The sequence below is a fragment of the Canis lupus genome, chromosome 35, assembly GCF_048164855.1.
Source record: "Canis lupus baileyi chromosome 35, mCanLup2.hap1, whole genome shotgun sequence".
NCBI classification, from domain to species: domain Eukaryota; kingdom Metazoa; phylum Chordata; class Mammalia; order Carnivora; family Canidae; genus Canis; species Canis lupus.
The window spans coordinates 5,626,995-5,651,293 of record NC_132872.1 but is presented as its reverse complement, the minus strand read 5'-3'; the positions used below and the strand labels follow the sequence as shown (position 1 = coordinate 5,651,293).

The window sequence follows — 24,299 nt, the reverse complement described above, 5'->3', positions numbered from 1 at the left end:
TGAAAAAAGATGGGCAGGTTCATTACTTAGATAGTTTTAGCTTTGATGGTGGGCATACCAATAAAGCTGAGATTAAAAAATTCAGAACAGAGAAAATGTTTGCATATAAACACAGAAGTTTAATAACTAAAAAGTATGAAGAGCTCATATAAGTGGGTAAAAATACCAGCTGTCCATTGCACAAATGATTAAAAGACAGTTCACACAAGCAGAAATGTGATTTTAATCATGATCTTTGAAATATTCAGTCAACCTTGCTGGTAAAATAACTGCAAGTTAAACCTACTGTGAAGTTTCATTTTGTACCTGAAAAAAAGAATAAGAAACACTTCTGAGAAGTGACAGATTCCAAAGCCTGCAAGGCTTCAGGAAAGCAGATATGCTCATGCATTAATGATAGCGATGCAAATGGATCCAGTCTTCCTGAGGGGCAAAATGCTACTTTATTGAAAGAATCATAAATATGCCTAACCCCTGACCAAGTAATAGAATTTATCCAGAGGAAATAATGTTTAATAAAAACCAAAAGTATACATATACAATGTTTATTTTATGATAATAAAACACCGGAAGAAAGTGAAGATCCCAACAATACAGAAATAGAGGTTAATTGTGGCACGCCAAGATGATATGCTCTAGTGACATACTAAGAATGATAAATATGAAGATGACACAGGAAGTAGAAAATATTTTGTTAAATCACATTACATAAAAGGATGAATATCAAATTGGGTGTACGTACCCATCATAACTATCATATGGCTATGAATATGTATAGGTCAAGGAGGCAAAAGCACAGAATAGGGAATGTGTCTAGTTGGGTTAAGATCAACAGACTTCTAGGAATTATTCTGTAAGGTCGTCAAAACTAGATTTTTCAAAGAATTTAAATTGTTACAACGAGAGAAAAATTCTCTTTGCGGGACATTTCACTGGCTTATAGAAATACAGTTACTTACTGCCTGGTTAACTACCCAGATGGAAGGATGATGGGGTTTCCATGTAGGTACGTGAAACTTACTGAAGCTATGTTTCCATAGAAAAAAGAGCAGAGGTAAACAATGGTCAGAATGGGTCATTCCGCTCCAGGGGAATGTTCTCTAGTGGAGAAAAAATAATTTTTCCCCCTCTAGCCTTCTGAATTTTCAGCTGAGACCCCTGTAATATAAGTTTGGCCAGAAAAAAGCAAGCGGAACTTTAGTAACATGTATACCTCACGTATACGTGGGAGATACCGACAGAGAATGAGTACGTACCCCAGGGGGCTCAGACTTCAAACTTAAATATCGGTAGTAGAAAAAGGGGTTGCGGGAATGTAGGTCTCTTAGGAGAAAGTACACGACTTACTTAGGAAAGATGAATGGGCCCTTAGAAGAATAGATGGAGGTACAGTGGTTTATGGCAAAGTACGTCTGGGTGTGATGTTGACTTCTAGTCCCCTCGCCTGTGAAGCGAATCTCCCCTGGTTGAAACTCCCGAGAGGGGCTTTATGACAAGTGAACCCCTTTGGAAGGATCTGTCTTGAGGTAGATTTTAAAGGGAGTCTAGAGAAAGTATCTCCCTGCACTTGCTGTTTTATAAATATTCAAAATAATCAAGATACCAAAGCAGCCTGTTTGGGCAGTAGCATGTCCTGAATTCCTCATCATGTTTTGGGGTGGCCCATTCTGCCACCCTTCAGCTGCACTGGGGGTGGTAGGAAAAAAGAACCTTAGTGAGCACAAAGGAGCTGTTAGGCCCCAGGCACTGCCAGAAAGTAACTGGAGAAGTGGAACTGCCCTGGGTAGAATTGTGTCCCCTGGAAAAGAGACGTTGAAGTCCTAACCAGCATATCTGTGAATGTGACATTTGACAAAGGCATCTCTGCAGATGTAATCAAGACAAAATGAATTCGGATTGGACCACGTAAGCCCTAACCTGATGGCTGGAGTCTTAATCATGATACGGGATGAGGCACCTGGGTGGCTCAGGGGGTGTGAGCATCTGCCTCTTGGCTTCAGGCTCAGGTCAGGATCTCAGGGGTCACGGATGGAGCCCCACATCCATCCTCGCATCAGGCTCTGCGCTCAGCAGGAACTCTGCTTGAGGTTCTCTCCCTCTGCCTCACCCCCCCTTGTGCTCTCTCAGATAAATCTTAAGAAGAGGAAGAAGAGGAAGACGACCACAGGACGGTGGACACAGGCAGACACTGGGCAAACACCACCTGACCCTGGAGGCCGAGATCCGCATGATGCAGCTGCGAGCCAAGGCAAGCCTAGAGCTGAGGGCAAACCCCAGAGGCCAGGAGAGAGGCACACGGAAGGGTCGCCCTCAGGGCCCCCAGTGGGGACCGATCCTGCCGATGCTTTGATTTCTGATTTCTGGTTTGTAGGACCGTGAAAGAACACATTTCTGTTGTTTTAAGCTTAGTTGGTGGTGCTTTGTTACAGCAGCCCTAGGAAGTCAAGGCAGGGGCTAAATACGTATGGTCTGGTCGAAATAGCAACAAAAAAACCGACTGCAGCCGAGTCCTGGCCTCCAAGGCAGTGGGAAAACCTATGGTTCATCATTTTTAGGAAAGCACCTTCTATGGAGTCCCCAGCCCTGTCATGGGAGTTGGTAAGCTCTGTCCTGCAAAGCAGATCCAGCCCGCTGCCTGCAAGCTGAGTAAGAATGGTTTTCTACAGGGTAGAAAGAGGAACCAAGGAGCAGATTTCCATGGGGACTTTCTCTAGAAAAAGGTAGCCCTTTGGAAAGGGATCCGTTAGACGGGGTTCTGGACGTCAGATGAGGACTTGGGATATTTTGTTTGGTTATTAAGTAAAGAATAATTCAAACAGGATAGAGAACTCGGGAACTGAAAGCAAGGACTCGCACAGACTTAGCCCTCCGGGAAGCTGCTCTTGTAAGGAGCTGTGTTTTCTGGAATACCTATGGAAACGTATGGCTCGGCCAGGATGGAACACCTGCCAAGGGGGAAACAAAGGAAGTGCAGCTGCTGCTTTCCGGCTCAAAAGGAAAATGGGTGGGTAAGGTGACAGGTTCAAAACAGGCCTGCAAGTTCTGAAACACTCTCCCATGAAGAGGTGGAGTCTATTTCTCTCTCCTGGAGGGTGGGCTGGGCTCAGTGACTTGCTCCTAAAGACTGAGATGCTGGAGAGGTGACACTGAGGGCTGAGTCATAAAAGATGATACGACTTTGCTTTTTTTTTTTTAATTTTTATTTATTTATGATAGTCACAGAGAGAGAGAGAGAGAGAGAGAGGCAGAGACAAAGGCAGAGAGAGAAGCAGGCTCCATGCACCAGGAGCCCAATGTGGGATTCGATCCTGGGTCTCCAGGATCGTGCCCTGGGCCAAAGGCAGGCACTAAACCGCTGCGCCACCCAGGGACCCCACGACTTTGCTTTCTCTCTGCTTCTCCCCTTCTGCCCTCCCACCCCACCCCAATACTCCCTAGTTGCTGAGCTTCCTGGAGGCCCCAGGTGGTGAGCCCACACTTGGAGAGAGAGGCCCGGAGCGCCCACTGCTCCGGCCCCCAGGTGTTTTGAGTTGTCCCAGTCTAGCAACCAGACAGGTGTGAGTAAGATTGCCTTTGAGATGACGCCAGCCTCCGTCCCAGTCTCCCAGCACATGAGAGACTTTGAGGGAGCCTGCCGGGCTGAGCCCAGGATGTTGAGAGATAATAGTAATAAGTGGTTGTTGTTGTTTTATACCATTACTTCGGGGGGGGGCATCAAGCAGCAAAAAATACACAACTGAAATAATGTACTCATCTCCTGGTGTGCCAAGAATTTTTAAAAGTGAAGTTGATTGCCTGATGTAAAAGGAGAGTAATTTGTTATACTGAGATTTTCTCTTTCTTTCTTCCTTCCTTTTCTTTCTTTCCTTCCTTTTTTCTTTCTTTTCTTTCTTTCCTTTTTTATAGAAAGAGAGCACATGGACGAATGAGGGGGGAGGGACAGAAGGAGAGGGAAAGGATCTTAAGCAGGTTCCACACTCGAGGCGGAGCCCCACGCAGGGCTTCATCTCACAACCCTGAGATCAGGACCTGAGCCAACATCAAGAGTCAGACGCTCAACCAACCAAAACACCCAAGTGCCCCTGTATTGGTATTTCTTTATGTTCAAGTCTTTATTTCATTGACAGATTATGGAATTTAGGGAAGAAGTTGTAAGATGGAGGTTTTGTTTATTTTAATTCAGGCATATGACTAAGTTATGGAAACAGAAAAAATTTACCAAGTCTCCTTCACAGAGCAATGACTTCTAGAATGTAAGGGCTTTGAGGTATCCACCTTATTGTATGGAGACTAACTCACGAGACTGTACTTTCAGTCTGATGATAGATATAACATCCAGGGGCACCTGGGTGGTTCAGTTGGTTAAGTGTCTGCCTTCGGCTCGGGTCATGATCCCAGGGTCCCGCGATCAAGTCCCGTGTCAGGTTCTCTGAGGTGTCTGCTTCTCCCTTTCCACCTGCCTCTGCTGCTCCCCCTATTTGTGTTGTGTCAAATAAATAAAATCTTAAAAAAATATATAACATCCAGATTCCTTGAGCTGAGACTGCAAGGAGGAAGCACCCTAGTGAAATCTTCAGGAAGTGCTGTGGTTGGGCGATGAAAGACACATGGATTGAGCAGATGGCACTTATTCCCAGTTGCTAATCTGCCTTCATTCAAGAGAATGAAAGATGCTTTAAAATTTCATACCCAATTATGTCACAGACTGGCTTCTCTAGGGATCAGACTCTGACGTGAAATGTAATGTGCAGGATGTTAGTTAGGGAGTACTCTTGGGGTCAGTATCCATGGAAGGGAGACAGAGAATACAAGTTTGGGAAAGTGGTCAAGGGCCCTGTGGGCTTGACATCGGCCTCCGTCAATTCAAAAGGGTGCTTGAGCATGAGTTGTCCCATGTTGGACCAGAAGGGCGAGCCCCTGTACACCTACTGGACTCAGTCATGGGGTGGGGACTGTACGAGGAAGGGCGTGAGTTGAGCAAGGTCACTCTGCAGCTGATACAACTAATTCCTAATGGCTAAGAGCTGAAGGCTGCTGGCCCGTAGACTTCCAGCAGCTGAGTCTACAAGTCCTGCCTTCTAGGGCCCTCTTTGTGCTGCATCATTGTGACCACCACAAGCTGCCTAATGACTCAAAAGAGATGAAAACTCTGTGTTTCAACTTAGTGTTGATCATCCATTTTGTTTCTAAGCATGACTTTGGACTTCAAACATCAGGGTCCCAACCATGGCGATGAGTTCAAGTGGAATTGACTGATCTTTGAGAAAAGGGGACTTCAGAAGATGACAGAGTCTCCATGGAGTTTTATGGAGGATTTTATGAGCCTCTGAATTATTCTAAAGTTTCAGGCTATGTGGCCAAATTCTGGACAAAGTTTGTGTCAACTCAAGGCTGTCAGTGTATTTTGGGTTCCGGCTGTGAACCGCATTTCTATGACTTTTTATTTGGCTGGGTTTGGATTTGGTCACATCTCTCACTGCTCACTGGACTTGAAAAATTTTTAAGTAAAATTTCTAAAGACACAGGATTTAAAAAAAAATGGATGTTGTATTATCAAAAGTCAGTTTTTCTGTACCCTATGATTTATAGGAAGCTTATAATCCCAGGTGACCACATTATATTTCAAGTTACCACTTTGAAGGATGTAGTTTAGTCCAATTGATTTGACAGGAACATGCTTGCATAGAAAAGAGTTATCCTGCTTCCTTAGAAAGCCTTGCTTTGCAAGGGTGGCCTTTGGCTGGTGTCTGAACTTAGAGTTGGGGAAGGTTCCCCTAATTCCCTGATAAGAGAATTGGCTCACAAAGTGCCTACACTGTTTGTCCAAATAGCTTGCTTTGTACCGAACATCTGCTTTCCTTCAGGGTATTTGGAATTTTGGTGCGGACTTGGCAGAGGCTGCCTACATGGCCAGCCTCCCAAAAACCTTGGGCACCGAGGCTCCAATGAGCTTCCTTAGTAAACAACATTTTAAAAAAAGATTATTTATCTATTTATTCATGAGAGACACATAGAGAGAGGCAGAGACACAGGCAGAAGGAAAAATAGGCTTCCCCATGGGGAGCCTGATGTGGAACTCGATCCCAGGACTGGGGATCACGACCTGAGCCAAAGGCAGACGCTCAACCACTGAGCCACCCAGGTGTCCCAGACAACATTTCATACACATGTTCACAATTCAATACTTGAGGAATTAAGTGTATCCTGTGTGACCCCTCTGGGAGAAGACCCTGGGAAGCTGAGTCTGGTTTCCTCAACCATTAAAAAAAGAACAGCCCTTATTTACTCTACGGCAGGTTGGGATAATCTATGAACGTTTGTTGAAAGAACGTGAAGAGAAAGTTCGAGAAGAGTACGAAGAAATATTGAACACAAAACTTGCAGAATATGATGCATTTGTGAAGTTTACGCATGATCAAATGATGCGACCATATGGAGAACAGCCTGCTAGTTATGTTTCATGAATCACGTTTTCTGCATTTGTGGGCTGCCTTGTTCCTTGTTGAGTTGTTGCAGGAGGTCCTCATTATGACGTGCAGCAATGCCAATACCCCCCTGTGAATACGGGTTATTTCAACCTTTCGTCAGTGGCAACCACTCTTAGGCAGCAACTGGTTTTGGAAATTACCCTAATATCAGTACCACCTGGATGTGGACCTTGCCTGTATTAATGCCAGTGGCCTCATTTGCTGTATCATTACAATTTGCCTTCTTATATTAATATATTTGAAAAGGATTAAAGCTGGTATTCTAAGAAAAAAAATATGCCTTTCCCCTCTGCCAATTTTGCTTGGTAGCCTTTCTCTGTAATAAATCACAGCTTGTGAGTATGACTACATGCCGAATCCGGTGAGTCCTCCTAGAGAATTAGCGAACCAATGGCAATCTTGGGGACCTCCAACACAATGTTATCATATGTATATAAAATCATATTTCTGACAGTTTACACACGTAAACTGTAGTTCTTAATTATACTTTTTCCTTAATGAAAGCCAGAAATATACATATTTAGTCATAAAACTAAGTGAATGAAGGTTTTGTTCTTAATACAGAAGACAAAGGATAGATTTTAAGGGCTAACTATGAAAATAACTGTACCTACTATTAACCATTTCCATAGAACTGATACAAACTGGGCCCAAGAACCTCTAACCAAGAATTCCAGTGCATTTCCTATGAAGCCCCAGAAAGAAGGCTTTATCTCATCATTCCTCCTCACCCTTTCCTGCCCTCCACCCCAAAGGACGGGATGCAGCTCAGGCAATGTAGCATTGTAACATTAGGTGCTTATATATATATATTTAAAAAAAAAAAGAGAGACTTCGAGTCAGTAGTATAAACTTTTGTCTTAAGAAACTAGAAAAAGAAGAGCAAATTAAACTCAAAATAAGTCAAAGAAAGGAAAGAATAAAGAGAAAAGCAGAAATCAATACAATCAAATATAGAAAAAGAGTAGAGAAAAAAACCAGTATGTCTAAAAGCCAGTTTTTAAAAAATATTAATAAATTGATAGACCTTGAACAGACATCTTATTTAATAGCAGACTAATTAAATATAACAGCATAATTCAAACCTATAAGTTAGGCACTATATAATGCTGTTAATATACTTATATTTTTATCTTATATGGTCCTGAAAACAACCTATCCTGCTAAGTAATGTTATACCTATTTTTAAAGATGAGAAAGCTAAGATTTATAGATTTTGGTTAATTTGCCCCAGGTCACCTAGCTGGTAAAATCCAGAATTAGTCTCAAACCCAAGTTGTCTGACCTAGACCTTAACCTCCTTATTACCCTACCTCCTAATACCCTACGGAGGATACAGAGGTGTCCATCTGATCCCCATTTTAGGAAAATCTGGCTTTTCTCCCAGGAATAACTGCTGCTGACAGGTTGCAGCTTCATCCCTCCTTGGAAATTGATCTGAGAATTGCCTCTCCCAGGACTGGATGGTGCAGAGATTCAAAAGAATGACTTCTTTCCTCAATTTGGGACAACTACAAAGCCTCTCTGAGTTCCAGAGATCTTCACAGGATTGGTTGAAGCTTCAGACCAACTATATTGCAGGTCAGTTTCTCCCTGTCCCCAGATCTGCCTTCCCCAAGTCTTTGGAAATCTCTCTCCCTACAGTGCTTCTTAATAAACCTTTACACTCAACCCTGTGTCTGAGTTTGCTTCCAGGGCACTCAATTCAATCTCATATTATGGTTAGCTTTCCTTTTAAGTTTATTTATTGATTGATTGATTGATTGACAGAGCAGGGGGAGGGGGAGAGACCATCCCAAGCAGACTCTGAGGTGAGGGAAGAGCCCTACTCAGGGACTGGATCTCATGCCCTGACATCATGACCTGAGCCAAAATCAAGAGTTAGATGCTTAATCAACTGAGCCACCCAGGTGCCCTGTGGTTAGCATCTCTAAATAAAATTAAATAACGAACAACTGTGCACATTAGTACCATTATACATTATGGGAAATAAAATAATCGTGTACTTGCTTTCAAATTGTTCAGAAAAAAATGTTCTTTGTGTTACTCTTACAACATTTCTGTAAGGTAAAAATCATTTCAAAATAAAAAAAAATCTTTCAGATGAAAGACCTTTTCAGATAAACAGAATAAGGAAAGTTCACCACCCTCAAAAACCCCTCAAAAAGAACTACAAAGGGTGTCTACTTTTAGAAAATTGAATGAAAAAGGAGAGGGCTTCAAAAAACAAAGAAATCATTAAACATGTTGTTAACTCAATAAATATTGACTACTTTAAAAGATTAATTTAAACTAAAAAACCCAGTTAACAATAATGAAAGGATAACAAGAGGGATAAGTTTTTCTAAGGTTTGAGAAGATGTATTGATTAACTTTAGACTGTCAAGTCTAAGATCTGCAAAAGAATAGGTACAGAATTGGTGAATTCAAGCCAAATGGAGAGTGGAAGAAGGAATAAGGAAAAACTATCAATCTAGTATGAAACGAGGAAGGAAGAAAAATAAGGAAAAAAGACAAAGCAATGAAAAAAACTCATAAAATGGTAGGAATAAGACCCACTGCATTAGTCATTTATAATGCCCGGGTGTCCCAGTCAGAGCAATCTAAATAGGAGACAAAATGAGGGGCACCTGGGTGGCTCAGCAGTTGAGTGTTTGCCTTTGGCTCAGGGCGTGATCCCAGGATCTCGGGATTGAGTCTCACAGTGGGCTCCCCACAGGGGGTCTGCTTCTCCCTCTGTCTGTGCCTCTGCCTCTCTCTCTGTGTCTCTCATGAATAAATTAATAAATTTTTTTAAAAGACAAAATGGACTTTAAGCAGTGAGAATCAATACAGGAGAAGGAGAGGCACACAATGAAGGAACAATTCACTTGGATGATACAAAAACCCTGAACCTATACAGCCTTAAGTTAAGCAAAAGCAAAAGAAGAGAAGCAAAAAGTGGCAAAATGATAAGGAGAAATGAACACACCCTCCACCACCTAGGCGAGCCCCCTTTCCCCGCACCCTCACTCCTACTGCTCGGCTCCTGACAGCACACAAGTACGCTGTGTTCAGCTGGGCCTGGGCCAGAACTGGGTTCCGATGGAGGCGACAGAACTGTGGTCTGCGAGAGGAAAGCATGGGTGGGAGGGGTGAGGAGGGCCAAGGCCGGAGAGGGCCCCGGAACTCCCAGCCTCCGGGGAGCGGTCACTGCCCTGAAGCCCGGCCTGCATAGAGCCGCTCCCAGAGTCGGCTTAGCCTGGGCCTGCCTCCCCCTGTGCCTCGGTTTCATCAGAATAAAACGGAGCTGATAGGAATTGTCTTAGAGTCTGTTGTATTAATTATTACACTTTTATTTTTTTTTACTACAAAATTGTCTTGTTTTGGGATTTCAGGTGTTGCTTTAATTTCTTCCAGAGGCGATTTCCCAAAAGAAATGACTAGATTAATGAATGTTTGTGTTGGTGACTAATTGGCTGCAGGAATGAAGGGAAGTGATCAGCTTTAAAATCTATTTAACCATGGGACACCTGGGGGGCTCAGTGGTTGAGCATCTGCCTTTGGCTCAGGGCGTGACCCTGGGGTCCCAGGATCGAGTCCCACATCAGGCTCCCTACATGGAGCCTGCTTCTCCCTCTGCCTGTGTCTCTCATGAATAAATAAATAAAGTCTTTAAAATAAAATAAAATCTACTTGACCTGGGGACCATTAACCCAAGAGTTGTACTAAGGTGTGTGTTTGGGAGCTGGGTTGGGAGGACTGAACGTGGAAGAGTATCCCCACTGCTCTATTCTGTGCTACTACTTCTGTTGGGAGGAGAGTAGTTTTGAGCTGGATGTAGCTCATACTGGCTCACCAGAACTGATTGCTAAATTTTCAGAAATCTGTGTGCCAGTTATAAACCACCATTATTTAGAGTTACAGGTGACCCTTGGACAATGCAGGGGTTAGGGACGCCACACATGTCGATCTTCAGTGGAAAAATCCACATACAGCTTATGACTCTCAACAACTTAACTAAGAGCCTCCTTACTGACAACATCTACTTTGTATGTTAGAGGTATTATATACTATATTCTTCCAATAAAGTAAGCTAGAGAATAGAAAATGTTATTAAGAAAACCATCAGGAAAAATACATTGACAGTACTGTATCAAAAAAAAAAAAAAATCCGGGGATCCCTGGGTGGCGCAGTGGTTTGGCGCCTGCCTTTGGCCCAGGGCGCGATCCTGGAGACCCAGGATCGAATCCCACGTCAGGCTCCCGGTGCATGGAGCCTGCTTCTCCCTCTGCCTGTGTCTCTGCCTCTCTCTCTCTCTCTCTCTGTGACTATCATAAATAAATAAAATTTAAAAAAATCCATGTATAAGTAGATCTGCACAGTTCAAAGCCATATTGTTCAAAGGTCAACTTTAAAAATAAATTATATTTTTAAAAAATAATAAATACTGAAAATTCATCACTTCCCAGCTATTTTACTACATTTTATTACTGTCCATACTTCAGTTCTTTCTATTGCGTCTATATGGTAAATTTTTTTTTTAAAGATTTTACTTATTTGACAGAGAGAGAGAGAGAGAGAGATTGCATGCAAGAGCCCAAGCACAGGGAGCAGCAAGCAGAGGGAAAGGGGGTAGCAGGCTCCTCGCTGAAGAGAGAGCCCAACATGGGGCTCGATCCCAGACCCCAGGATGCTGGGATCATGTGCCCAGCTGAAGGCAGACGCTAAACCAACTGAGCCCCCCAGGTAGCCTATATGGTAAAGTAGGATATAATGGTGTGCTACTGTTCATCTCTGCTCAACTCAGCATTTGGAGATATCACTTGGGAACCCAAGTCAGCCATAGTGGGAATATTTGCACCATAGAATTGACAAACACTACAAATCAGAACTTGATTTGTTGTTTCGTTAATTGTCTGGACTTCAGAAAACAATGGAGAATATGTTAATAAGGCAAATTAAATTTAAGTGTATGTCATTTCTGTAGCCATCACATTTTAAAGGACATAAATGAAGAACTATTCTTCCAACATTTGAAAACTATTATCCAATTCAGTAAAGAAGGAGCTCGTGTGTGACAATAAGGGGGAGTCCTGACATATGTCTTCACTGTTTCATCTTCATCTCACTTAACAGAAGTATCAACCAACATTTATGTAAGAATTACACTCATTCAGAATTGCAACCATAGTTTGGCTACAAATATAAGAGTTGGGAGGTGGGTAGGGAAATCTTTTGAAACATTTCTGTGAGGGTCAATTGGTTATTGAAATTTATAGGAAAGAAGATTGTGTATTTTAGTATTATTTGCAAATTATGTGCTATACAACCTTTATATCCAGAAAATGCACAATAAACAGAAACATATATGCAAACTTTTCCTTTCTCCAGAGAGCTGATTGCTCAATATTTAACAGCATTTCACTGGTGGAGATCATGCATCATATGACATGGGAGTAAAATATCACATGCTTTTATTTTCTTTTTAAAGATTTTATTTGAGAAAGAGGTGGGAGGACAGAGAGAGAGAGAAGCAGCAGTGGGAGAGGGAGAAGCAGGGAGCCCTCTGTGGACCTGGATCCCAGGACCTTGGAGTCATGACCTGAGCCAAAGGCAGACACTTAACCAACTGAGCCACCCAGGCGCCCCTGTATGCTTTTCTTTTTAAAAATGATCCAGATTGTCCTCTGAGGGTTAATGCCTGTCTTCGGACGTATGCACGTGTGCCTGATTCAGTGGCCAGAAAGAGTCATTGCTTTGTTTTACTCTTCACCTCACACAAATTTGGAAAGATCTAGACTACTCTGGGCTCTTCTTCAGAATCCTCCCTCCACTTCCCACCCAATGATAGCATTAGTGAACCTAAATGACTCCTATTTGGGAAAATGTACCATTAGGGATTACTGTGCTGGCCGACTGGGGGTAGTAGAGACTTACCTTGAAGAACATGACGCTCCTGAGAGGGACCTGCCCACAGGGAGTGAGGCCAGAAACCGGGTGTGTCCACCAGGTGACTCCCCCTGAGGCCTGAGCTTAGTGGGAGCAGAGGGTTACCACAGAGGGTGGCCTGCCTCACTGCTGAAATCACATTTGATTGTAGGGGGCTGGGTCGGGAGCTTCAGGAGCGAAGTGAGGTGGAGAGGCGGGCATGGGGTCCTCACAGCTCGCTGCTTCAGGGCAGATGGGCAAGCCACCCTTTCCCCCTGAAAACAGCTTCAGACGGGAGAAATGCTCATTCATAGAGAAGTTGAAAGGCGCCTGATGCTGGGTTATAGAAGTTAGTAGAGAAGCTGAAAGGAGAAATGTAAATGAAGTAGGGAAAGGAAAGTTCAGCCCAAAGATGCAGCTGTGGGTTGTTATATCAAGATCAGCGATGAGGGGGTGTTGACCAAGGAAAGGGGCAGAACGGAATTAGGACAAAAGCATTTATTTGCGGTCTTAGAATTTCTCTGCCAGGTACACAGATTCGGCCGCAACCCAAATATTGCCTCCCTGCGGCGGCGGGGGGGGGGTTAAAGACAACCGTGAAAGGTTATGTATGTTGTTTTCAAAGAATTTTGATAGGTGTTGGCAGCAGAAAACCCATGCTGGTTAAACCTAACTGGAAGTCGGCCACGTAGGAAGTAGTGGGTGTTTATGCAGAGTCCCTGGCGCACTCGCCCTAGGGCTCAGTCTGGAAGTTCAGGGCTCCACGGGCAGGAGGTGCCTAAGGCTCAGCTCCTTAAGGCCTCGCAGCTCCGTTTTAAACCCTCTAACGGGGCGGTGAGTGGCTCAGCAATAACGCGAGCAAAGACAGAAACCCCCAGTTCCCGAGTAGCAAACTCTGGGGGAAGGGGGTGCTGATACTAGTTGGCTGGGCTGTGATGCCCTGGGGTACGGGTCACCACTGTGCGGCTGACAGCTGCGGCAGACCTTCCGTCCTTCCCGGCCCCCCGCCCCGGGCTCCAGGGGGTTGGGACTGGAGGACGCGAGCCATCTGCAGGTGGGAGGCTGGAGTGACACCGCGGGCCGGCCGCACTGTCGCTGAGCAGGAACAAAAGCCTAGGCTGCAACCTCTCTTTGGCCCGATCTTGGTTCCCTTCGCCCTGAAACTTAGTGTCATCGTGATCAGAAGACGACATATAGTAAGGTCCAGGGGGAAGCAGCTCTACTTTAGGCTGTGTCTGTGCAGACCTCGCCGCCTCCTCCAGGGAGCAAACAGAATGTGTGGGGAAGAGGTCCCACCGCTTGCCATCAACGGGCATTCAGAATCACCTGCTTCGGGTCCCCCGGGGGCGGTGGGGGGGGGGCAGCGGTTGAGCGTCTGCCTTCGGCCCAGGGCTTGATCCTGGGGTCCTGGGATCGAGTCCTGCACGGGCTCCCTGCATGGAGCCTGCTTCTCCTTCTGCCTGGGTCTCTGCCTCTCCCCCGCCCCCCCCCCCCCGCTGTGTGTCTCTCATGAATAAATAAATAAAATCTTAAAAAAAAAAAAAAGGATCACCTGCTTCTGTCACCATCTCCGCCCTGTTGCTGGTGCTGGGAAAGGGGTCCCCGCCTAGGGCTAAGGCCTCCAGGACCCCCTCCCACCTCCTCCCACCCCCTGGGTCTTCAACCTCTCCCTTCACTCCGCTCCGCCAGTACTTAAACATGCCTCAGACTCTTCCATCGTAAGACTCTTGTAAAAGCCAGAAAACAGGAATAACAGCTCCCGGGTCGTGTCACCCCGTACACTGCCGCCCAACTCCTGGCCCTTCACGGTGGCCCTTCTGGAAGGAGCCTCCACTTCCTCCCCTTCCTTCCCTTCCTCCGCCCACGGCCACGTCCCTCTCCTCCCGCCTCCCCAGGAGCCGGTGCTTGCAGGTCCCACAGTCCAAGGGACACTTCTCTTACATGACATGCTGGCACCTCGAATGACAACTGCTCCTTCCCGCTTGAAACACTCTTTCATCAAAGGTCAAAGACACGCATTCCTAGCCTCCCTCCCACATTTCTGGCCGCCCCTGTGCTCCCGGCTGGTATGTGCCACCATCACCCAGCCGGTCGCTCGGCTGGGGCCTGGGTAACCGTGGAGTCCTTCTAGAGCATCTCCTCCAGCTGCCCACATCTTCCGGCAAGCCCTGCAGCTCTGCCTTCAGCATTGATTTGGAATCTCCCTCGTTCTCAGAAGGTCCTCCTCTGCTAGCACCCTGGGCCTGGCACCCTGATCCGTCACTTAGGACTTAGGCTGAGGACCTCTCCTCAGCCCTCCAACATCATCTCCTGTGCAAATGAGCAAAGGGAAAGCCCACTAAACTGGAGCCGGGAGGCCAGAAGGGAGAGGTCTCCTGGGATCCCCCTCCGTGTGGGTCACAGTGAGAATCCACCGCTCTACACCCACAGTGGGACAGACCCCAAGAGGAACCCGCTTATGCCAGCGACTCTGCCAATGAGAAACCGCCATCACCCTCAACTCCATGCTTTTCTCCAACAAACTCGCATTCAAAACAACCCCTCCCTCCCAACTTCCTCCTTCTTGTCCTCAGCTTTGTTTGCTGGGTTTTGCTGTAGTTTGCTTGTCTGGAATTGCAATTCTCTGCAATTCCCAAATAAACCCATATTACTGGTAAAATAACTTTTAGCGTCAACATCCCCATCATCCTTCGGCCTCAGGTGACAATGTCACGTCCCCATAAGTTCTCCCTAAGCTCCCACAGGAGCCCCTCTAATTCGTTCTGAGAACACCTGTAGGGACGACTGGGTGGCTCAGGGGTTGAGCATCTGTCGTGGGCTCATGGGGTCAGGATTGTGTCCGGCATCCTGCTCCCTGCGAGGAGCCTGCTTCTCCCTCTACCTGTGTCTCTCTCTGCCTGTCTCTCTGTGTCTCTCATGAATAAATAAGTAAATCTTAAAAAAAAAAAAACAAAACACCTGTATATTCCCTCCAAGAGCACTTACTCCGCTGTCCTCTCTCCTCTGCATCCCTGCAGATGAGGGACCCCAGGAGGGCAGGAATGAGTTGCTGAACCCCCCTGGAGCGCATGGCACCCAGTGAATATTCCATAAAGAACTGTGAATAGGACGCCTGGGTGGCTCAGCTCAGGGCCTGATCCCAGGGTCCTGGAATCGAGTTCTGCATTCGGCTCCCTGTGAGGAGCCTGCTTCTCCCTCTGCTTATGTCTCTGCCTCTCTCTATCATGAATAAATAAATAAAATCTTAAAAAAAAAAAGAACCCTGAACGGACCGCCCCCACCTTGCCCAGTTTCTGGACATAGACTATTAACAACAGATCAGGGAACAGAAGGCAGAGCAGAAGTGCAAGGTAAAGTTCTGAGCATTGCCTGGGCCTATCTGGGGCCCTCCTTCTGACATGTCAAAGAAACACACTTTGCCAGAGCCATTTTACTTTGCCCTGCGACAAAGATGAAGTGGTCTCTGCGCGAGGTATCCCGTGTGATGGGAGACGCTGACTTCCACCGGGGCTTGGGGGAGCAGCACTCGGGGGCCTAGCTTAGCGACCCAGCTTAGGGACCCAGCACGGGGTGGGGTGGGGGTGGGGTGAGGGCTTAGGGACCCAGCTTGGCGACCCAGTGTAGGGACCCAGCACGGGGGGGGGAGGGGGGGGCTTAGGGACCCAGCTTGGCGACCCAGCTTAGGGACCGGAGCGCAGGGGGTGGGGGGGGGTGGGCTAGTTTAGGGACCCAGTTTAGGGACCCAGTTTAGCGACCCAGCACGGCGGGGGGGGGGGGGCTTAGGGACCCAGCATGGGGTGGGGTGGGGGTGGGGTGATGGCTTAGGGCCCCAGCTTAGGGACCGGCACGCAGGGGGCGGGCTAGTTTAGGGACCTAGCTTAGGGACCCAATTTAGCGTCCCATCTTAGCGACCCAGCTTAGGGACCCAGCACGGGGTGGGGTGGGGTCGGGGTGGGGTGAGGGCTTAGGGACCCAGCTTAGCGACCCAGCTTAGGGACCCAGCATGGGGTGGGGTGAGGGCTTAGGGACCCAGCGTGGCGACCCAGCTTAGAAACCGGCACGCGGGGAGGCAGGCTAGTTTAGGGACCCAGCTTAGGGACCCAGCACGGGGTGTGTGTGTGGGGGGGGGGCCTTAGGGACCCGGCTTAGCGACCCAGCTTAGGGACCGGCACGTGGGGGGGGGGGCTAGTTTAGGGACCCAGTTTAGGGACCCAGCTTAGCGACCCAGCACGGGGGGGGTGTGTGGGGGGCCTTAGGGACCCGGCTTAGCGACCCAGGTTAGGGATCGGCACGGGGGGGGGCTAGTTTAGGGACCCACCTTAGGGACCCAGCACGGGGCGGGGTGTGGGGGGCCTTAGGGACCCGACTTAGACTTAGGGACCGGCACGCGGGGGGGGGCTAGTTTAGGGACCCAGTTTAGGGACCCAGCACGGGGGGGTGTGTGTGGGGGGCTTAGGGACCCGGCTTAGCGACCCAGCTTAGGGACCGGCACGCGGGGGGGGGGGCTAGTTTAGGGACCCAGTTTAGGGATCCAGCACGGGGGGGGGGCTGTGGGGGCCTTAGGGACCCGGCTTAGACTTAGGGACCGGCACGCGGGGGGGGGGGCTAGTTTGGGGACCCAGTTTAGGGACCCAGCACGGGGGGGGGTGTGGGGGGGGCCTTAGGGACCCGGCTTAGACTTAGGGACCGGCACACGGGGGGGGGCTAGTTTAGGGACCCAGTTTAGGGACCCAGCACGGGGGGGTGTGTGTGGGGGGCTTAGGGACCCGGCTTAGCGACCCAGCTTAGGGACCGGCACGCGGGGGGGGGGCTAGTTTAGGGACCCAGTTTAGGGATCCAGCACGGGGGGGGGGCTGTGGGGGCCTTAGGGACCCGGCTTAGACTTAGGGACCGGCACGCGGGGCGGGGGCTAGTTTAGGGACCCAGCTTAGGGACCCACGCGCACTAACGGGGGCGCGCCAGCCAGCCTCTGCCGAAGCACCGGGGTGCGGGGAGGGGAGGGGTCGCGACTGCTGCGAGACAGAAACTTCGGTCAGGGAGGAGTCTTCTGGGAAACCGAAACCGAAACGGACGCGGGGGCAAAGTCGCGTGAGTCGCGCGGCCGCAGGGGCGAGCCGCGGAGCTGAGGATGGCGGCGCCCGGCTCCTTCCCGCTGCTGGTCGAGGGGTCCTGGGGCCCCGACCCCCCGGAGAGCCTGCCCACCAAACTGCAGCTGTACTTCCAGAGCGCGAGGAGGTCGGGCGGCGGGGCGTGCGAGGTCCTCCGGGAGCCCGGCAGCCCGCCCCGCTTCCTGGTGGTCTTCCATCTAGAGGACGGTGAGGGGTTCACGGGCTGCGGGGACCCGGGACAGCCGGGGTCTCCCCCCAAGGGAGGCCTGCCCCCCCCCCGGACACACAGCGGGGCGACCCCGCCGGGCTGGAGCCCGTGCGGCTGAGCGCTCCCGGCGGGCTGCCTGGAGGTGGCGGCAGACTGGGCGCCCGGGGAGCCCGCCGCGAGGTGTGCTGGCGGCGGAGTCGCTGTTCCGTTGCTGGGCTTTCCTCCCGGGAAGGCAGCTCCAGAGGTTTGAGGGAGCGCAATTTAAAGGGGCGAGGAAGTGTCCGAGGAGGCGAGTCCTGTCTAAACGGATTCCTGGGGGGCCACCTCGGTTCCCGGACAGGCAGGTTGTTGGGGAGGACCGTCGGGTGGGAGCGGGCGCGGGAAGGTTGGCTGAGTCCCCGCGCGCAAGCAGGGCCCGCAGCGCCGGCCGGGAGTCCCAGGAGGCTACAAAGGGGGTGCCTCTATTTTATTTTATTTTCAATTAATTTATTTTTAACATATTTTTAAATTGGAGTTCAATTTGCCAACATATAGCATAACAACCCAGTGCTCATCCCTCAGTGCCCCTCACCCAGTCACCCCCACCCCCCGCCCACCTCCCTTTCCACCACCCCTTGTTCCTTTCCCAGAGTTAGGAGTCTCTCGTGTTCTGGTGCCTATATTTTAAAAATCCTGGGCCTCCTCTTATTGAACCTGCTTCTTGTGAAGCGCTGGGGAGGAAATGAAGGCCAAGAGACAGTTGGGTTGAGATGGTAGGGGGCCCTGCAGGACGCCTGCAGGGTGGGAACTTGCCCCATAGTAGGCAGAGGGGATGTCCAAACCCACTTTAGGGAGATGAATTTGGTTGAAAGTAAGTACCTGGACTTCTGCCGGGAGAAATGCTACAAATCAGAACTTTTTAGGAGATTTCACGCAATGTTCTAGGTGAGGACAGGTGAGTCCTGGAGCAAGGAAGATCAGCGTAGGGATGGAAGATGCATGTTCTGGATTTGGGGACCCAGGTCAATGCTCTGTGAGAGAATGAGAGCCTCCTTTCCTTCAGGTATTTTTTAGGTGGGGAAAGAAAGGTATTCAATAACGTGGGGGAGTCACGGGGCTATTCCCTCGGGTCATGGAGATTCCCAGTGTTTCTGGGATCACCCGGAGGAGGCGCAAAAGTGCTGCCTGAAATCACATGGGGCATAAATATAGAAAGTTAGTAAGTTAGTGGAGGGCTGTGCGCTGTTGACCAACACATAGAATCTTTATTGAGGGTGCACTGGTACCTCTTCCCTAGGTGTCAGGGTGGTTCTCAGACTGATATTCGGAGTTGATGTGGGTTGGGAGTTTTGAGCTTTGTGTGTGTGGGAAGATCCCTCCCCATCCCCAGCAGTTGAGTGGCTGAGTTCTCACCGCTCCCTACCCCCTGGCTTAGGAAAGGGAACTAAAGCACTCACCCAATTATTATCCGCTCATTCAAGACACCACCAGGTCGGTACCAAGAGGCCTGCGACCTGCTGTTCCCAAAGCACGCACTTTTTCCTTTGGAATCCCATAGGGAAGGATGTGGACAAGCTCTGATTGTATGTTCCTGTCGCTGGATTTGGAGAAGCATTTGAGCCAGAGGAGAGCCAGTGAGGCTTACATGAGAGAAACTGCAATGGTCTAGGGCAGAGATCCAGAAAGGAAAAAATGAAACCCAGAGAGGAGAGGGGTCCACAGCTAAGTGTGTCTAAGGGGAGGCAGGTAGGGGACAGGAGACCTACTAGGCTCAGAGCCCTGATGAGAGCAAAGAACCAAGTTTTCAGAGGATTAATTTCACCGAGGAATGAATGCTCTGAAGGGCAGCTGTGCAATGCATGCCATTTCCCCTCGGTTTCATTTACCTCGAGGAGTTTGACCACTTTGATTGCAACTGTCAGCATCGTATGGGCCTGGCCCTTAGGGACACTTACTTCTTCTGTAGAATCTCATTATCCTCGAGTAGTTCGCAAATTGGGACCAGCGGCCTCTGCATCTGACTCACAGCAGACTAAACAGAAGCAGTCCCAGCTGTCTCTTAGGAGCCCCGGGTGTGGGTGAGTGGGAATCTGCACACTTAACCAGCACCCCAGGTGACCCTGGTGTGCTAACGTTTGGGAAGCTCAGTTGCTTGTTGACAACCCTGAATGAACAAAAAAGGAAAATGATTAAGAGAAAATACAAACAGCATAAAAACAAGAGCACAAAATCCATTTTTGCATCAATCATCATTCTCTTCTAGCCCTGAAAGCAGAAACGGTTTCAGTCTCCCTGCTAGGCTTCTCTCTTCTCATCGCCCTGCCCACCTCCCCCACCTGCTCCAGCCCAGACAACTCGGACTACTCAGAATCTTTTATAACAAAGGTCCTGGGGTGTGAGAAGTGCCTTTTCAGTTTCAGTTTCCTTCGGAGGAAGTAATGCCCCAGCCACAGGCTGTCAGAAATTTGCTAACAATGAGTGACCCCACCCTGGCGGTCCTCAGACTAGTTCTTCTCCAGGGATTCCCTCCAACCTCCCACCCTCCACCCTCCGCCCTCCCCACCAGGTGCAGGCTTGCAGTGTAGCCCAATTTTATTCATATAACTCATGTAGTAAGAATGAGCCCAACAGCACTTCTTTGTAAAAATTAGTGTATAGCACACAGAAGTATGTGGAAGCTGTATCTTACTTTTAAATAGTTCACGCAGTTTCTGAAAAGTCCAGTGTAAATTGGCTTATAACATTTTCGTTGTTGTTTTTTTAAAGATTTTATTTTTTCATGAGAGACACAGAGGCAGAGACACAGGCAGAGGGAGAAGCAGGCTCCATGCAGGGAGCCCAATGCGGAATCGATCCCAGGACCCTGGGGTCACACAGCCGAAGGCAGACGCTCAACCACTGAGCCCCCCAGGTGCCCCGACTTACAAGATGTTAAGCCGTGCTTCAGATGCATGCATTGATCATCCTTCCCGGCCATACTTTGGCTCCTGATGGTTTTCAGCCTCTTTGGAGTGAGGGAACCCATCTCCTCTTTAAGTAAAATTAAATGTAGGTGGTCTGAGGTTGGTGCAGAAGGGAGGCTGTCCACATGGGTAAGGGTGGCTGGACAGCAGAATTTCAGCCCTCCCTTTTCCTCCCAGATTCACCTTGTCCTCGTTGCGGGTCACTTACTCATCTGGCTACTGCCCGCTGTCTCAAAATCGTGGTGCCGTACGTATCGTGCGCAATCTCAGCACAGGCTTTGGCGCTTAGATGCCTGGATAAGACTCTACTAAAGTCTAGGGAATTATAAAAAATGCATCACAGAATCCATGACTCTAGACAACTCGGTTTACAAAACTTGGCTTGTTCTCAGGCTTCCGGGGTCTTATCCAGTCCCCGGTCCCCACTCTAGCTTGGGACAACCCCTCAGGAGTCCATGTGATGACACCTGCCATCTCAGAATGAGTCAAATTAGGGTCTGGCGTTCCTTCTCCTCTTGCTTCTGGGGCCTGTTCCTGAGTTAGCCTCCAGTGAAAGCCTCACTTTTCCGCGCTTTCATGCGTGATTGAGGTGGGAAAGCTATTCCAGCTCCTCTTTGTGAAAGAGCCCCGCATCATTGGCTCTCAGACTGTCCACATCAGAATGCCACATCGTTCCCGTTAGAGCCACATCTGTGGGTAGTAGGGCGCTCTCAAAGATCCCCTTCACCCTGACCTCTTTGCCCCGGCTATGTTGACCACACCTCCTCCTCCAAACATATTCTTTCCCTCTTCTCCGTGGCCTGAGATACACTGGTTTTCCTTTTCTCTCTCTGGCTGCTCCTGCTTATAATTATAAACACATTTGCATAATCTTGCGGGTGTTACAGAATTCATTCACAGACACCGTTTTAAGGGAGGAAACAGACTCATGACATTAAGATATTTTCTCAATGTCACTCATCTAGTTTTTGGCCGAGTTGGAATTCAAATCCAAGTTTTTGGACTCTTATGTTCACTGTTTAATTTTTTCACTTCAACCCAGCTGCCTAGTGTGCTAATTCTTCCTCTTCTTCTTCTTCTTTTTTTAAATATCTCCCATCCCTTCTTTTCTACTCCTTTTACTATCGGAGGTGAGGCTCTTATCATCACAGGTTAAAGAGCTGAGTGGAATAGCTTTTTCACAAGATTCCTGGCCATTCTTGTTCATGGTCACTCAAATCACCTCCCTAAAATCTAGCTCTCATCATGCCTTGTCTCAGCACCCAACCTTCAGTGGCTCAGCACGAGGCATGCTTTATTTCCTTTCACTTGTGAATAAGTATTGTTACCTTTCTTTTTTTTTTTTGTATTTTTTTTTGTATTGTTACCTTTCTAAGTGCCTACAGAGCACAGTGTGCTGTACTAAGTCTTTCATGATGTTTTCCAGTTTAATCCATGTAACACCTGTACAAGACCATCTTTGTTAGTTCTTAATAGACAGGAACACTGAGGCTTGGTAAGTGAGACTTATTAAGGAACATGCACAAGAGTTAAAACCTAAGGGTAAAGATGGGATTGAGACCCACGTCTATTTGCTAAACTCTTCCTCTTTTCACCACCCAAGGGCCTGCTTGGGAAACTGACCAAACCACCAATTGATAATGATGAAACCCTATGGAAATTATGGAATAATTTTGTTAATAAAGATTGACAAAAAAATAAAGATTGATAGTTTTTTTTTTTTTTTTTAATTTCAGTTCAGCAAAGAGTTCTGGAGAGAAAGAACCATGAGTTAGTATGGCTAGGAAAAGGAACATTCCAGTTGACTGTCCAGTTGCCCACAGCCCCAGATGAAGTCCAGGATGTCTTTGAGGGGGAAATTCCAACAAAGGTAAGTCAAGGAGTGAGTAAGAGGGATGTAGGGTCATCTGCGGAGGTGTGCGGGAAGGGACTCTCAATATGGAGAGTATAGAGGGAAGACAAATATAAATCGAATTGCAACAGAATTCACCTTATAGATGTGGAGAGAGTGATAATGGTCATGGGGAAGTTATGGAATATTGAAGGTGGGAGCCCTTTTGGTTTGATTTAGACACTTTCGGAAAAAGTCAGAATTTGCAGATTATAACGAGAGTGGTTTCAGATGTAAATTTTTGCGTTTGTTTTTCTTGGGTGCTTTTAATCTGGAACTTGCTCTGTTTTAATTTTACATCATTTTGAGGGGACAGTGGTTCATACTATATGTGCTATCACCTCGATTATAAAATGGGATAGTGGGATCCCTGGGTGGCATAGCGGTTTAGCGCCTGCCTTTGGCCCAGGGCGCGATCCTGGAGACCCGGGATCGAATCCCACGTCGGGCTCCCGGTGCATGGAGCCTGCTTCTCCCTCTGCCTATGTCTCTGCCTCTCTCTCTCTCTCTCTCTCTGTGTGTGTGTGACTATCATAAATAAATAAAAATAAAAAAATAAAAAAAATAAAAAAATAAAATGGGATAGTAATCCAGTCCTCGTTGGATTGTTAGATCACTGTGAGGATTAAATGAAACAAGCTCTGTAAAGCACAAGGCACACCTGAGCTGAAGGCAGACATTCAACTGCCTGAGCCACCTAGGGGCCTGAAGTTTTGGGTCTTATCCCATACCCCAAGCACTTGGTGTTAATTGGGGTTTCAGTTATTTGTGATTCCTTTTTACCAGTGATTCTTGAGCTGAGTGGATATGCTGCTACACGTGAGGTGCATTCAATAGCAAAAGTGCCAGGGCTTTTTATTATTGTTTCTATTGACCCTGTGTCTCCAGGCCAGTCCCAGGGACAGTTTCGTAATGCAAAGAAATTTTAGTAGTTTATTGATTCTGCTCTATTGTTTATTGGATTTTAGGAATTGGAGACCAAAGAACATGTCAAAGAGCCAGGTAAGGTCAAAGAACTGTGACGGTTGACCTTTGCCAGCAATTTTGCATTCATCAAAGATGGCACTTGCTGGGGTCATCCTTCTCTTCCTGATTTCACAAAGTGGGGTATACATTTACATACTCTCAGCCATCTGTGCTGAGGGTGAACCCTGGGGGAGCCCCCTGAGGTCCCAGGTCAGGAGGATGGGAACAGCTGTCTCTGTGGGCCTGGGAAACACCTTGCAATTGAAGGGAGGTGAAGAGGTGCCTGGGAGATGGTGATAAACTCAGAGCCCACCTGTGCCCAACCAGCCATCATGAAGCAAGGACGTGATGTGCCAGTGTGTGCCATGTGTGGCTAAGTCAGTGTCCGAGCACTGGATAGGGAGGGTGCTGTCCTCTGGAGCCACAACAGGAGGATGGACGAAAGCTTCTAAGTGCTGGGTGCGGTATGTGGGTGTGGCACCCCTAGACCAGCAGCAGCTCTTCTCATCCCATCTGCTGTAGGAAACAGCCTGCAACCTCTGCTATGGACTCTGCTACTTATCTAGTGTCTGGGTATGGCCTGCAGTACACCTGCCAGGTAGTGTAGAAGCAGCTCGTTTGCCTGGCGAAGCCTGCTGTTATAAAGGGGAGGAGGTGATGATGTGTCCTGAATGGCTGAGCAAGAGAGACAAAGTGGTACATATATCCAAATCTTAGGGAAAACGAATTCCCAAAAATATATAAACTATTATCCTCTAAAATTGACACCATCTTGAGAATATGTT

The 24,299-nt window shown here is 48.1% G+C and overlaps 1 protein-coding gene across 5 annotated transcripts in view; it reads left to right on the top strand.

Moving 5' to 3' along the window:
- Nucleotides 1-17,460: 17,460 nt before the first annotated feature.
- PARP14 (poly(ADP-ribose) polymerase family member 14) overlaps nt 17,461-24,299 on the top strand; it is a 37,407-nt gene continuing 30,568 nt past the window's right edge. For 4 of the 5 annotated variants that reach the window (XR_012024383.1, XM_072812039.1, XM_072812036.1 and 1 more), the window contains exons 1-3: nt 17,461-17,714; nt 22,394-22,527; nt 23,517-23,550. Coding sequence is in view for 3 of the 5 variants with exons in the window: in XM_072812039.1 (XP_072668140.1) it covers nt 17,528-17,714; nt 22,394-22,527; nt 23,517-23,550 (355 nt within the window). In the remaining 2 variants the exon portion in view is untranslated. The remainder of the gene's footprint in view (nt 17,715-22,393; nt 22,528-23,516; nt 23,551-24,299) is intronic. The other variant, XM_072812037.1, reaches the window with a different exon arrangement.